The sequence below is a fragment of the Canis lupus genome, chromosome 5 (assembly GCF_048164855.1).
Source record: "Canis lupus baileyi chromosome 5, mCanLup2.hap1, whole genome shotgun sequence".
Taxonomy (NCBI): Eukaryota; Metazoa; Chordata; class Mammalia; order Carnivora; family Canidae; genus Canis; species Canis lupus.
The window spans coordinates 38,564,195-38,579,763 of NC_132842.1; the positions used below are offsets into that span (position 1 = coordinate 38,564,195).

The window sequence follows — 15,569 nt, forward strand, 5'->3', positions numbered from 1 at the left end:
TTAAATAAAATACAAAAATCAGGAAATCTACAAGAAAAATCCGATAAACTAAACTTTATCCACATAAAAACCTTGTGCTCTTTAAAAGATACTAAGAAAAAGATATTGCAAGCTATAGATGAGAAGACTTTTGCAAGATACGTATCTAATAAATGCATTGTATTCAGAATGTATTAAAAATAACTGAACTAATTGAGTAATAACACAACCAACTCAGTTTTTTTTTCCAACTCAGTTTTTAAAATGGGTGAAAGATTTAAATAGTTTACCAGAGAAGATACACAGATGGTCAAAAAGTGCATGAAAAGATGAGCAACATCATTAGTCATTAAAGAAAAGCAAATTTTAAAAAGTGAATTATCCCTTCATGCCTACTAGAATAACTAAAATTTCAAAATTGGTTACCTAACCATATCATGTATTGATGAAGATGTGAAGCAGCTAGAGCTGTCAGGTTGCTGTGGGAAAGCAAGATGGCCCAACTATTTTGGAAAACCATTTAGCAATTTCTGATAAAGTTAAACATACTTACTATGTGACGTCTCCTACATATTTTTACCTAGTTCCACTCCTAGGTATTTTTTTTAAATTTTTATTTATTTATGATAGTCACAGAGAGAGAGAGAAAGAGGCAGAGACACAGGCAGAGGGAGAAGCAGGCTCCGTGCACCGGGAGCCCGATGTGGGACTTGATCCTGGGTCTCCAGGATCGTGCCCTGGGCCAAAGGCAGGCGCCAAACCGCTGCGCCACCCAGGGATCCCTAGGTATTGACCTAAGTGATGAAATTACAGTCCATATAAAAACCTGTATGTAAATATTTCTACCAGCTTTATTCATAATGTAGAAAGTACTTTAGAAAGTAGTAGAAAATGGGAAACAACCCAAATATCCATCACCTGATGAATGGATGGACAAATTGTGGGATATCCATAAAATTGAATACTACGGAGTAATGTAAGGATCAAACTCCTGGTACATGCAAAAACACAGATGGATTTCAAAAGTATTATGCTTTGTGAAAGTGGTTGCCAGGGGCAGGAGGTAGAAGGAAAGGATTGGTTATACAGGATACCTTTTTCATGGTGATAGAAATGACTTTTAAGTATGATGGTTATGGGGCAGCCCCGGTGGCGCAGCGGTTTAGCGCCGCCTGCAGCCTGAGGTGTGATCCTGGAGACCCGGGATCGAGTCCCGCATCGGGCTTCCTGCGTGGAGCCTGCTTCTCCTTCCGCCTGTGTCTCTGCCTCTCTCTTCGCTCTCTCTGAATGAATAAATAAATCTTAAAAAAAAAAAAGTATGATGGTTATGTGACTATATACATTTGTTTCAAAGTCATGGAACTGTGTGCTTAAAAAGGGTGAGTATACTCCATAAATTTGACTTTAAAGCACAATAGGAGAGGATTCTCAACTTTCCTCCTTATTAAAAAAGGGAAGTTAAAAACAGGACTTTTTTCTGCCTCTCAGATTGGCTAAGATCAAATTTTACATGTTGTCATCAAGAATCTGGGGAAAGAAAAAAAAGAATCTGGGGAAAGAGTCACTCTCAAATATAATGGTACAACCTCTGGGGGGTAGTTGAGGAATATCTTTCAAATTAAAAATGTATGTACTTTTCAAACTGGAAATTTCATTTTGAGGGATTTTTTTCTATAGGTAAGACATATACAAGGAAACAATAGTTTATATCATTGTTTATCATAGCAAAACCCAGGAAATAACCTAACCTAATTTCCATTAATGGGGATATTATGATACAGTGAAGTACTACTATGAGGTAGGTAGATTTATGTGCTTATATGGAACACTTTAAGATACTGTTAAATGGAAATAGTGTACAAAATGACATGTATTGTGTACTTGTGTTTGCATACACTGTTAGACATAGCATACACATACATGGAATGGTTATTAATAGTTGCCTCTAGCACAGGAAAGGTTTACCTTTTAATGTTTATCTACTTGTTTTGCTTGAATACTTTTTTTGCCATGTACACATACTGTTTTTTCAGTTAAAGAGAAAAAATGAATTTACATACAATTATAATGTATTCTTAGGAAATTTAGGAGTATGTAGGTGGCTAGTCCTGATCATTTGCTCTGCAGTGTCCTTTGTGTTTTCATGAGCAACACAGTATTGAACTAGATGGATCTTGGGACCAAACATTGTGATATTTCTGAGATTATTTCCGCTTGTTACCACTGCCTCCATCTGTTTCCTATTTTTCCAAATTCATGTGGGAATAGATTCATGAAGAAATACATGCATTTCTCACTACCCAGAGGCTACCTGCTCCTCTAGCTTCGGTCAGTTGTACTGTGCACTGCAATGGTGAAGTGATATGGTGGGGAGAAATGTACCGAGTTCAGAGGGTAATTGTAATTATGTTTTTGCATCATATTTGGACACCACCAGGGAGCTTCTCTAAGTGAGGGGGAGCATCGGTAAGAGGTGTGGAAATTGGCAGCACTTTCTGAAAATGAGGTGGTTTGAGAGGCTGTATTCAATTTAGTTTGGATATTAAATGAATTAAAATGGACGTGCTCAAGTTCTGAGCCTTGCCTCATCAGTGCTATAAAAAGCCCTTTAGCCGAGCTGTAATCTGAGTCCCCTCTCTGTAATGTTACACAATATTCCTATGGTTACAGAGCCCGAATAAATGGAAGCTAATCATTAGTTTGCTAAATGTGGTCCATGGGACAGTTCATAATTCTCAGACCTGCCAACTGCTGCTTGCTTAGCGTTGTGCTCACTCTTCTTGGGTAGAAGTTGGTTTGCTCCTCAGAAAAATGTACAGTAACAGTTGTCTCACATCCAGGAACCAAGCACTATGGCAGCTCTCCATGTGTCTCGGGGATGGGGAGGGGGAAAAGGTCGTGCTAAGCAAAGTTTTTTGGTACATACTCTTCTGCAAGAAGAAACCATTAAGGGAGTGAGAGATGACAAAGCAAGAAAAGAATTAAAGTGACAGAGGTTTTGGTTATTTGGAGAATCTTACTTGAGGTGACTTTCCAGAAATTTGCTGTGATAGAACTCTATGGAGTTTACTACTCTGTGACCCTAGAAATAAAGTCATACTCTTTGAGTTGTTCATTGTTTGTTTCATGTGACAAGATAGATTTTATGAGTGCCCAGGGTCACCTGCAAACACCTACATGTGCTGCCTTTAGGAGCCAAACATTTTGTGAGGCGGGGCCTTTTCTGTCTCATCTAACACATATCAAGGAGGGGGGTGCCTGAGTGGCACAGCCAGTTAAGTGTCCGACTTTTGGTTTCAGCTCTGACTGTGATCTCAGGGTTGTTAGATCGAGCCCTGTGTGGGGCTTCATGCTCAGTGCAAAGTGTGCTTAAGTTTCTCTCTCCCTCTGACGCTCTCCCCTTAAAATAAATAAATAAATCTTTAAAAATATATATATGGGGGCACCTGAGTGGCTCATTGGTTGAGCATTTATCTGCCTTTGGCTCAGGGTGTAATCCTGGGGTCCTGAGATCTAGTCCTGCATCGGGTTCCCCATGGGGAGCCTGCTTCTCCCTCTCCTATGTCTCTGCCTGTCTTTCTCTGTGTCTCATATTTATATGACTCATTCTCCCTTTCCAGCTGAAAAGCTATTGACTCTGCTGGAGGAACTTCTTTTTTCTTTGAGACTGTCCAGAAAGAGTCCAGTGGCAGCCTCTGTTTACCAGCTGTATTATTTAGATCTGTCTGGATTGTAAAAAAACAGAAAACCTGACCTTACCTGACTCAGGGAAAAAAGGAATTTATTGGCTCACATGATTAAAAAGGAATGGAGAGATACAAGGGCTCGGCCCATGTCAAGACCACCTCTTTTTCTGCTTCCCTCATTTCTGGCTTTGTCTGTCAGACATCTCTTTTAGGCTCTCCATGGTGGCATCCAGAGCAGTTGGATATCCTTCCAGGTACAGACCCAGAAGGAAATAGCGGAGAGCCTTTCCTCTATTTTCTAGAAAGGTCCTGAAGTTCCCTCTAAACCAGTTGGCTTGGGTCCCTGAACCAGCCATGGGGCCAGAGAGATGCTGTGCTTTGATTGATCTGACTCTCATTTCCCACCCCTTGGACACATGCAGCCTTCCCCTCAGCACGTATGGAGAAGATGGGCAGCCTGACAAAACATGAGATGCTATGCACAAAGAAATGGGAGTGAGAGCTGGGAGGCAAATCACTAGTCTTGTGCATGAGAAAGCTGGATTCTGTCTTCACCGTGCTGAAAAAGACTTCACAATTTTGATCACCTCGTCAGTAGTGAAATGGGGTTGTGTTGATTTGTGAAGTAGTTCATATTCCTGAACCTCTGCCTCTTATTTTCACCTACCTGTGTGCTGCCCGGGAGGAAAAACTTAGAAGAGTGATCTCTCCCTTTATAATACATGTACATTTAAAATACATGTTGACTAGTCCACACAAGAGGAGACAAAAGAAGAAATGATAAGAAGTCGGTGTAATTATGGTGGTGTTCATTGCACTTCTTAAGGCAATTTAAAAAGTACATATGAAAGTAATGGAATCACATCGTAGTTTAGAAAATATTAAAAAAAATAGTTTTCCCCCCTCTAACTCAACCACTATTCTAGTTTTAGAGTATTTCCTTTCAGCCTTTGTTCATACAAGTTTTTCATAAACTTTCAAATAGCGGTTTATTTGGGATTTTTCCTTGGCATTGCATGATAATCCAGGCCATTTTCCTTATTGTTACATAGAATTATCATGTAAATGCAATATAATATTCCATCAGGGAGACACACCAAAATTAATCATTCTGCCATCATTGGACATTTAGGTTATGTCCTTTTAAATTTTTTTCTGTTGTTACAAAGAAAATAAGTGTGTATTGAACATTTCTGGGATATGTAACTTTGGTCTTGCTTTATCTTAATTTTCTGAGGCTAGATTGTGAGAAGTGGAATTACTGCTTCAAAGGATATAAAAACATTTTTATGACTCTTGATATATATTGCCAAATTGCTTTTCAAAACTTGCATTTTATCTCTTTTGCCTCCAGCAGTTTATGAGAGGATCAGTTTCACTACATTTTTGCCAGCAATAGATACTTCAATTTTTAACTGTATTCCTAACTGAACCAGCAAAAACATAGGTGTTGTTTTTTGTTTTGATTTTGATTTCTTTGGTTAATAGAGAGGCTGAATGCTTTTATGTACTGTACGTGGTTTTTAGTTGTATTTTCTCTCCTCTTTACATATTGCCATTTCTTCTTTTTAGACCCCAAAACAGCTTCTGAAACAGAGACCGATATCTGTGCTGAATGGGAGATAAAGACCATCACCAGTGCTTTGAAGACCTACCTAAGGTAGGGACTTTCCATTTGCAGGGCAGGGTGCCAGCTTGTTATCATGCAATCAGGAGGAAAGCAGTTTTATTTCCAGGCTCCAGAGAGTTGTTGGGTGGGTGTTTGAGATGTGGAAACAGCTTATGTGTGGGTGCAATTAGCTCAGCTGGTCAAACCATTTGTAAGTCATTCATCCTTGAATGGTTGCTGTTGTGCTGGGATGCCACGAGTGACTCAAGAAGGCTTTGCTCTTTATGAGAAGTTACTATGATAATTAGCCTTTAATAAAACTTAAAATATGGTATTTCCTGAAATCTCTGAATACTCTAGTAAGAAAACAAGGAACCACATATTTCATTCTGTTGAAAATGCATGATTACGTACATATTCTATGTATTTTGATGGCTTTGTGCATTGCACAGATAGACTAAATTGCTGATATTGGTCCTTAAATATGAGAATTTAATGGAATTCCTTTGGACTCCTTATGCTTATATAGGAAAATGATACTTTATTGGAGGAGAGACTCTTTATCTTGTAACAATGTAGGTCTATGACTCCTACTTCCCTGTTCCTCCCTTGGTTATTAGGGGAATGGATGATTTTAGCTGCTCCATGTCAGTTTCATGAAGTAAGTGAAACTAATTTGAACTTGAAGGGTAGGTGAGGGTCCAGTCTCAAACCAAGAGGAGAACTGTACTCATGAATTGCATAAGCATTTGTTCAGGTTTTGTGAAGATTCCCTTGCCTCAAAAACAAAGGAGGAAAAAAGCCCAGAAAAGGAATTGGTGATGCAGATTTTATTGGCTATTGAGAGAATTGATAGAAGGATCTTGAAGTCAAGAGTAAGATATAATGCAAGTGAGATCAAGAGTTGAATTAGGAGTTCTGATGAGAGTAAAATAAAACCTGAGCCAAGCATAATTTAAAGTCTGTTGAGAAGGTAATTATTTGGACTGTCAGGAAAAAAAGCTGAAGTTTACAGTTAAACATACTCATTAAGCATATTGATTAAACAGTCATACCATATACTATCATTGTAGTTTACAAAAAAAATGTATCACAGGAGTTTGTATTTAGCACTTAATTTTTGCATGCTGATATTAATGATTAATAAACATGAAGTATAAAACATTTTTTAAAAACTAGATAAAATTTGATTATATCATGCCTAATGTTAGGGATTCTAGCCCTTTGGCATTCTGAAGCTACACACAGTAGTGAATTTGCCATACAAACACAGAAATCTCTCATAGTGAGATTCATCTCATCTCCAGATGAACTGATTCAAATAACAAGCTTCTGGGAAGACAAGAGTTTAAGCACAGGTAATTACAAATGTTTAGTTAGTTGCCTTTTTCTCAGACACATCTTAAAATGCTCTTGTCAATGAGTGAGTCACTGACTGAAAAGGAAATCTCTTGGTCTGTGCTAGACTTTCACATTAGCACTTTCCTAGTTGTAACTAGGAAACGTAGTTGTATCCATTCCCTTAAAGAAGAAGGAGCATGAAAATGTCACAGGAAATCTCAGGACCCTTTCAAAAGGGAAACTCCGTTGGACTAAGTTGAGTTGCTATTGTGTCCCTTGATCTTTCTCTGTATACACTTGGGCAGCATCTATGCTGCTATTTAGAGAGTCTGATTATTTTTATTAAGCTGACTGGTGTATATCCTTTTATCCCAGAATGCTTCCAGGACCACTCATGATGTACCAGTTTCAAAGAAGTTTCATCAAAGCAGCAAGTAGGTTTTGTTTTTTTCCAGAGTTTTAAGGGGGAAATAAATGCATTTTTCTATTTCAAAGAAGTCAATATCCCCAAATTCATACTTTGTATTTTGCATGTAAATACCTACACACCTCATGAGATGGACACAAAATAGAAATGAAACCAAGCTGGGATTGTCAAGGGTCTTTTACTACATTGAATTTATAGTAGAGGAGAAAAACTTGAAAAGTGTGTTTTGGGGGTGGGGAGAGGAGAGAAAAGCAATTTAGGCTTTCTAATTTGGATTATTGGAGTTCTAACTCCTTGGGTTTTTTTCCAGCCCTTGAGTAGCATTTTGCAGAATGAATCAGACTTCGCACATTACCTAAATTGAGCATTGGAAGTGTTTCCTTGAATATGACACCGTTTATATAACTTCCCAGTCCTTTTTCCATCATGGCTTCCATTTACAGCTTATGATCATTCTTTAGCTATATCATCCAGGTCCCTTGCATCATATTACTGGTATTAAAATACATGGGGATTAGGTGCAAACTACCCGAAGTATACTGGAATCTGTCTACGTGGAGCAGGCCTCCTGTAAGAGGCAATAAGATTCTTCATCAGATTTAAATCTGGCATGAATCTCCACAGTGCTATTATGTCAGTAGTCTCTGTGGCTCCCTCTGCTTCCTTTAAGCCTTCAGAGTTTATTTATCCTGGCTTAATTTAGTATGTTCTGGTGGCCTTATCTTCTCAGAGTTGTCTCCTTAAAAGAGGGAGGAGAAAGACTTGAGAGAAAGCTGGTAGTGAAGATTGTGTTTATGTGATTTCTTTCTCAGAGAAATTCCAAACCCATAGCAACCAATCTCTAATTAAACCTCACCTCAGTCCTATAAATAGGCATGGTGAGCACTATCAATGTATCTCCCAGGGAAATGAAGCTGCTTACCCAAATTCAACCAAGCCATGATAGGGTTTGATTGAGGTGATAGGTTGACAGGAAGATTTACACATTTTATCAGTCATTTCTTTCCTCTACTGGGCTGGTTGATTGTCACACATGACTTGAGAACAACTGAACATTGCCTTTGATTTGTTGGATGCTGTCTTGAGACGTTGTTTTGATATTTGAGACCCTTGTACTGTTGTTCGTGTACAATTTGTTTATCATTAGACAAGTGCATAAAGTTCCTTCCTTCCTTGAAATGAAGCCATCGTTCTAGGAAGCCAGCTGCTCCCAAGTTTCTTTCTGCTCTGAGTGTGCAGTTGACTGGCTCCATTTCTTCCCGTCATCTTTTGGCTTGAATTCTTTGACAGTCATTTTTTTAAATGAACTGTTACAGAAAGCACCATTAAAAAAGGCTTTTAGATCTAGCCAGGAGTCCATAGGGCAGGATCTTAAACCTTTAAGAAATCTTCAGTCTGTTAGTGCCCAACGTTTAGTTTCCTTTGATTTTGTTTTGTAATCTAATTTGGCTGTGACACTGATCAAATACTACCTCCTTCCTTCCTTTGCAGAGCTGGAAAACCAGGAATCTCGGGTCTCTGAAATCCACAGCCTTGTTCATCGGCTTCCAGAGAAAAATAGGCAGATGTTACAGCTGCTCATGAACCACTTGGCAAAGTAGGTTTGAGATTGAATGCTGCCCTCTTCTCACCCCTAGAAAGATCATGTCTTAGCACTAAAGCTGGTCTCACAGTTCTGCTCAGGTTTCCATCTCCCACTATTGCATCAGGAATGCTGGAGGCTTAGGAAAGAAATGTGTGAAATGTTAACTGCAGTGGATAACAGCAGCAAATGCCACATGGTCCTTACAGAGGAGACTGGGAAAGCACCCATGATACCAGGTCACCAGACAGAGAGTTCAGAGGGCTTTTACTTTTGTGGTGACCAAAATGTCATGATAACCAGGTCACTAGGCAGAGTTTTCAGGAGTTCTATATTCTTGTGGGGATCAGAGACAAATAGAAATATGTTGTGAGTTTTCAGACCTGGGATTTGGAGTAAAGAGGCCTAGGTTCTGGAATTGACTCTGTTCATACCAAGCTACTTAATGAGCCCTGGACAAGTCATGGACCCCTTGACTCCTTAATTTCTTCATCAGTCAGATATGCATAGTAGGCTCCCTTTTATCTGCAGTGTCAGCACTTTTAAAAGTTAAATGTATTAAAGCCAAGGGAATAAAGAAATTATCTTTGACAAATTCCTACTTACCCTCTGAGATAATCAAAGCATTCAGCATTGGGCCTAATTGTCCTGCTAAGAATATTTACTCTTGGAATGGTTTTGAATTTTTGTGTATTTACTATTGCTGGACCCTATTGGTAATGGCCTTTCTGACTTTCCTTGCTGTGTCAGTGACTACATATGCATATGTTCTAACCTTCCACTGACTTTGATGAATCTTCTTGATTGGAGATTGGAGTAAATATATATATATTATATATATTATATATATAATATATATATAATATAATAATATAATATATATATATAACTTAAACCATTAAGCCATACGTTCTACTGAATTGATTGGTATGTTAAACATTTGGCCCTTACCCACACTTTTCTCATGCTATTAAGTCATTTCTTTGGGGTAGGTTGATAGTCAGCTGAGGAAGATTACAATGGTTTGTTTTCATATTTCTACCAAGCATGTTGATACTACCTTGTGGAGAGAGAGTATATGTGTACCATAAAGATTTCTATAGATCTTAATTGTGAAGAAGCAAGAGTGTTTAACATGTTGATCAGAAGCAATTAGGCAGAGCCAAGGATTGCTTTGTTATTGGTCAAGTGTTTTTTTTTTTTTGCTGCATGGTATCAGGACTGCATGTTCAGAAACAATTAAGCATAGCAGAGAACATGCAAGCTTACAAGGAGAATACCCAAAAAAATGTCAAAGAATCCTGATGAAGGGTGTTTAAAATAATGAGAACTGGGTCTAAAAAGTAACTCCGGATGCTCTGAGATGACGATTTGGTGCCTATTCTACACAACTCAGTTAGGCATTTGTTCAATAGAAAAGCTGGCTTAGATCTTAGTTACAAAACTTTACACACTTGAAGGGCCTTTACCGAAACAGAGGAAGTTTTGGGTACATATTCCAGCCAAGTATGTGTGGGGATGCTCATGGCTGCTGTATTATGGCCACTAGGTTTTGAGCCACCTGGGAGCAGCTGGAAGAGAAGGCTTAGGAACCAGCTGAGAGCAGTGGGCTTTTCAAGCTGTGAAGCTGTGATGAGAGTTTAACTGGACTGAACATGACCAAGAGTAAATGGTGATCCAGCAGACTCAGTACTGCCTCGGCCCATTTTTAAAGTGCTCTGAGAATTGTTAGAAATCTTAAAAGAGGAGAAAGAAGATTAAAAAAACAAACATTGAAAACTATTGAGGTACATCTTAAACAATAGAGCCTATTTATCTCCTGGGGGATAGTTTACTTTCTCTCTCTTCTCTACCTTTGTGTTCCAAACCTGATTAAATTCAGTTCATCTTTGTCCCTGACCTAACCAGGAGTACAACTGGAGTATGTAAGTGACAGCTGTGACCTTGGCTTTTTGCCTTCTAACAAATTTAAACCAACTTTGTTGCTGGATTACTTATTGTATAGCATTTATGGAGCATTATGTCTTGTCTTTGATACGTCACAATGATTTTCTTTGGTTCTTTGGCTCTATGAGGTTGTTTATGTAATCCTTAAGAAATCTACATAGAGACTGTAGTGTGAGTTGGTCGGAACTGATATTATAACACACATACTTAAGTTCACAGTAGGCTGTGTTCTTGGTCTCAGAAGATCAGGATTAAAAGTGTCTTGGAGGAGATGGGGATAAATGAGCATTACTTAATCCAGTAAGGAGTATTTATTTAGTTCTGAAAAAATGCTTAGGCACTCAGAGGAGTTCTAAGATTCCACCTAAATGGTATATTCTCATTTACAGCACTGGCCTATTTTAAAATTGACCAGGAAGGGAAAGTTAACTTGGGGTAAGGGGTTTGTTTGATTGCAGTTTTCTCAGTTTCAGACTTACCCTCTGATACACCTGATCTATTGTTCCTCTGGTCCACTTACTTAATGGTCAACTTCCTTCCTAAGTTTTGGTTTCAGGGCTAGATCTGCTGGAAAACCTGTGTTCACTTCTCTCATTACCTACCGTGCTTGCCCTGTGTATCTCTCATTCCTCTGGTTCAAAGGGAAGATATTTCGTATTGTGCATTCTTTAAATGCTCTTTCCAAAATTGATTTATTTTAGCTGTGGAGAGAGAGTTAAGCATTTTATATTTAATCCCAAGTAGAAATGCATTCAGAGAGAAAAAAAGTCTTAGAGGGAAAGGATAAAATCTCAAAGCCTCCAAGCAAATGATTACCAGGGTGCATCCAAATCACAGAGCTCTTGGGTTTGTTTCAGATCTCAGAGGGAACATAAAAATTATAGGCAACTATGCATATATTTTTGTTGTTCCAGCTTAAATCTACTATGATAATTAGATGTTTTCTATTTGGATCCTGGAATCTAGTATACAATCTGGAGTCATGTGCCTCAGAGCACAGTTAGACTCGCTTAGGGTGTTTGTTTACAGTTCACATTGGGGACCTCACCTCTGCCCTACTAAATTGGACTCTCCTTGGGAATCTGCATGTCTGGTTTATTTCCCAGGTAGCCATGATCCGAATAGTCTTTTGAGAACCACTGGCCTGGAGAATGGGCCCTATGCAGGGATTTTCTAGGAGAGAGAAATGGTAATGAATGGAAAGCATTGGGATTTAGGAAGGTATTAGAAATAGGACAAGGAAGCCCAAAGCAGTGAATTAAAAAAGGAGATTTCATACTCAAATTACAGGAAAACACCCAGTTTTGATTTCTCATATCTTTACAGTTTAACACTACATTAAATTGAGTGTTTAGCAAATGGTTTGGTTTAAAATCATGCATAAAGCATTTTTAATAATAAAGAAAATGGTCCCCAGTTAGCTCTGAGATCTTGTGGAAATTAGTCAACCTCTTTGAGCCTCAGTTTTCTGAGTTCCCTTGTAATTATCTAATTGTGTGTTTTCATAAGGTAAAAGGGGTGGAGGAGAGGGAAAAAAATCCCAGTATTATAATTGTAGAAGGAGATAAGAGTAGATGAATAATAAAGACAAATTTCATGGTAGTTTCCTAATGTTTACATATTATGATGACTCCAAGTATGTTGCATATCCCCACGCATACCATTCATAGTGGCTCATCGTCATTTTATTACAATGTTTATGCTGCATTGGGAGGATTTCAAGGGACTCTCCATACTTTAGGAATGGCTATTAAAAATACCTTTTCACAGCTGGTTTTCCCAAAACATTGAGAAATCAATCTTAGTCTTCTCTTTTTTGAAGCAACTATTCCTTTGTTGCTAGGATGTTGTCAAAAGGGTACAGCCCTTTTCTTCTACAAAGAGGTACTGTATCATTTAGGATGCTCTGGACTTTAAGAAACAGAAAATCCAATTCAAAATGGCTTAAACAATAAAGGAATCTGTTTCTCATTACAACAGAATCAGCCCTGAGGGTTGGTTGATTTCTTGGCTCATGAAGTACTCAGGTTATTTCTATGGTGTTGCTCCCAGCCAGTGTCATTGTGCTGGCTAGGTCAGGGTCATAAGATGTTACATTGCATCCTTGCACATTTGTGGTTGTCCAGAGGCAGAAAAAGCATTATTTATTTGCTTCTCTTTTTTGAGAGCTGTTGATGGTATTTTTCCCAGAAGTTCTCCAGCAGACTTCCCATCACATCTTACTGGTTTGAAGCAATCTCCAACAAGGGGAATGGGGCCACCATGATTTTTTACACTGAACTGGACTTCCCTTGGCCACTGGTGGGAGGCCTGAAATCAGTATAAAAGCAGAGCTCTGAGTAAGCGGTGCCTAGTGTTTACTGCAAATCGTCTTGACAAAGTAAGATTCAACAGAGAGCATTAAGTCTATTGAATGATCTTCACGTGGTGTGCTAACTTGATTAAGACATGAGAAATAGGCTAATTTGAGAAGCAGGAAGAATACATCTTCCATATAGACACGCATACACTAAAATTGTAAGATTTGTGGGGTGGAAGGTGAGAGAGAGAAATGAGGAGGGCAAAATCAACTTTAGTTTCATTGCCACTTGCTGATTCCTATTGTTCTTTTTATTACACATTTGTCTGATGTTTATTTGGATGATCTGTTACTTGTGGCTTTGTAAAAAATGACAAAATTTTGTAGATTGCAGAAATAAAAAAAATATTATGGGGCAAATACTTGGCATATAAGTGAGACCTTATCAAAATACATAGACTCCATTGTCACAAGTTATCAAGAGTTGAACCTCTAGTGGCTTGGCTGTTTTCACCTTCCTGTGACTGGAGTATGAGTACTTCCAGGCATTCCTACCAATCAAGAAGGAATACTTCATACTTCCTTAATGAGCTAGAAGGAGCATAAATTGGGTTCATGTACAAATGCCTATGGTTATAAGGAAAGTCCTTGCTAGGACTTCCAACAAAGAGGATGGACTATGATGGTTAACTAGCATTCTCTGAAATTCTTAAGAAAAGGTCAAAATAAAAGGAAGTGGGCATGGATATTTGGCATTAACATATATCTTAAAGATATTCTAGTATTCCTTGTTCTTCCATCCTAAGTCTAAAGGCTAAGATTTAGTTTAGTTATGAGCTATTGAACATGAGAAGAGCTAGTTACTTCCTTGCCCTCAAGACTAGTCCAAGTAAAATAACTGTGGAATTTTACAAAGCACATTTAAAAGAAAACAGTGCCTTTGAGATGAAGACTTTCTAAGATGGAAAGCTCCTGTGAGCTTCTCTGGCAGTCTTCCCTCGGCCATACACCCTGGCTCTTAAACCTTACTCTTCTCTAGTAACCACTGGACACTCGCTGCTGCTGGTGCAGAATTGCTTGGCTGCTAGGCCACTGGTGATATGCTCCAGTACCCCCATGGAGCCATGTTGTACTACATTCTCTAGTCCCATTTGGCTTCTACTTCACCAAATCCTACCCTGAACTGATCATACTGGTGATTTTAACCCTTTTCTACCTCTTAAATCTACCCACCTCCCTAGTTCAAGCTGGCATCAGCTCTTTCCCAGACTGCTTGCAAAGGCCTCCTCCCAGCTTGCTCTGGCTCCCTTCCAGGCCACAGAACGCATGCTCTGCAGCCGGGGAACTTGGAATGCTGCAGATCTCAACATGTGATTCAAAAAAAAAAAAAAAATTGCTTAAAAAAAATTCAAAGGAAGCTTTTCCATTGCTCTAAAGATAAAACTCAGGGTATGGCCTCCAATGCCTCATCTGGATTGGGCCCTCTCTCACTTAGCTGCCTCATCTTATGTCCCCTCACGATCACATCTGCATCCCTACTGTGTGGCACATGTAAACACTCATGCATATTTATCAAGTAGGATCATGAAGTCTCTTGACCACTTCTCAAACATTCTTTCTCCGACTCCCCTCTTTTTACCTTTTGCAGTTCATGTTTCTGGAATGGTCTGTCCCAGTCTCTGCCTGCCAAAGTCTACCTCATTCTTTAGCCCCAGCTCAGATGTCATTCACTACAAGAATCCTTTCTGCCTCAAGTTCCCTCTCGCTTTCCTCAACTCCCATAGCCTTTGCTCATTTCTTCCTTTTAGCAGGTATCACATTGCACCTTGTGAGACAGACAATTCACCAAATGTCTATCTTCTTACTCCTATTAGGTTGTAAACTCCCAGGGGAGAGACAGGCAGTCTGTTTTCCTTTATCTTTTGTTTCTTACTTTAGAGGTTGCAAACAAGGGCCTCCAGCCAGAGTAGCACATACACGCATTCTGTTTGCTGTTGTTCCACATGTTGCCGGTTTTAGAATTTGGACAGCTTTCCAGCATTTTTAACGAGGGTGATTTTCCTTGAAAAAATGTAGATCTCCTTGCTCACAGTTGGCTGCAACTCAGTAGAGGCCACACCCTAACCCCCTGGGCATGCCTCTTTGAGTGTACCAAATCCTAGCTGTCCCTTTTGTCCCTTTCGTCTGGCCCACCTCTTTTATGCTCCCTACCTGCCTGGCCATGGAGTGGGCATTTGGATTTTCAGCACCTGGCCTGCCTATCTGCCAGTCCCAAAAGAGGGGCTGTATATTGAGTGATCGCATAATTAATGAACAAGCAGAAATGGGCTTGGCAGAATTATTTCTCTGATGAACTGTGGTTTTTTCCCCTGAAATATTTATTATTTCTGATAAATTAGAGGTCCCTGGAAGAAGTAAGAAGAAGTGTTGCCAGGCCCATTTATGTGTATGGGCTGGGGAGGAGACTGTATTTTTTTAAGACTAAGAATGGGATTCTCAAAGGACCTCCTCTAGCTATTTTTGGCACAGTCAAAGGAAAATCTATTTAAAGGGACCCTGCAAAGAGGACAACTACATATTTTAAAGAAAACAGGCAACTTAGCACTTTAAATTAATGGAAACGTAGAGAAAAATCAGAACTCAATTGTTATTTAGCCTTGCTGCCAGATCTTCACTTACTTTCAACTTAAGAATTTCTT

The 15,569-nt window shown here is 39.0% G+C and overlaps 1 protein-coding gene across 17 annotated transcripts in view; it reads left to right on the plus strand.

The window, feature by feature from the left end:
* The window catches only part of ARHGAP26 (Rho GTPase activating protein 26), a 418,456-nt gene that overhangs the window by 257,980 nt on the left and 144,907 nt on the right, over nt 1–15,569 (plus strand). For all 17 annotated transcript variants that reach the window (XR_012031158.1, XR_012031159.1, XM_072826299.1 and 14 more), the window contains 3 exons: nt 5,238–5,325; nt 6,991–7,049; nt 8,534–8,639. Coding sequence is in view for 15 of the 17 variants with exons in the window: in XM_072826299.1 (XP_072682400.1) it covers nt 5,238–5,325; nt 6,991–7,049; nt 8,534–8,639 (253 nt within the window). In the remaining 2 variants the exon portion in view is untranslated. The remainder of the gene's footprint in view (nt 1–5,237; nt 5,326–6,990; nt 7,050–8,533; nt 8,640–15,569) is intronic.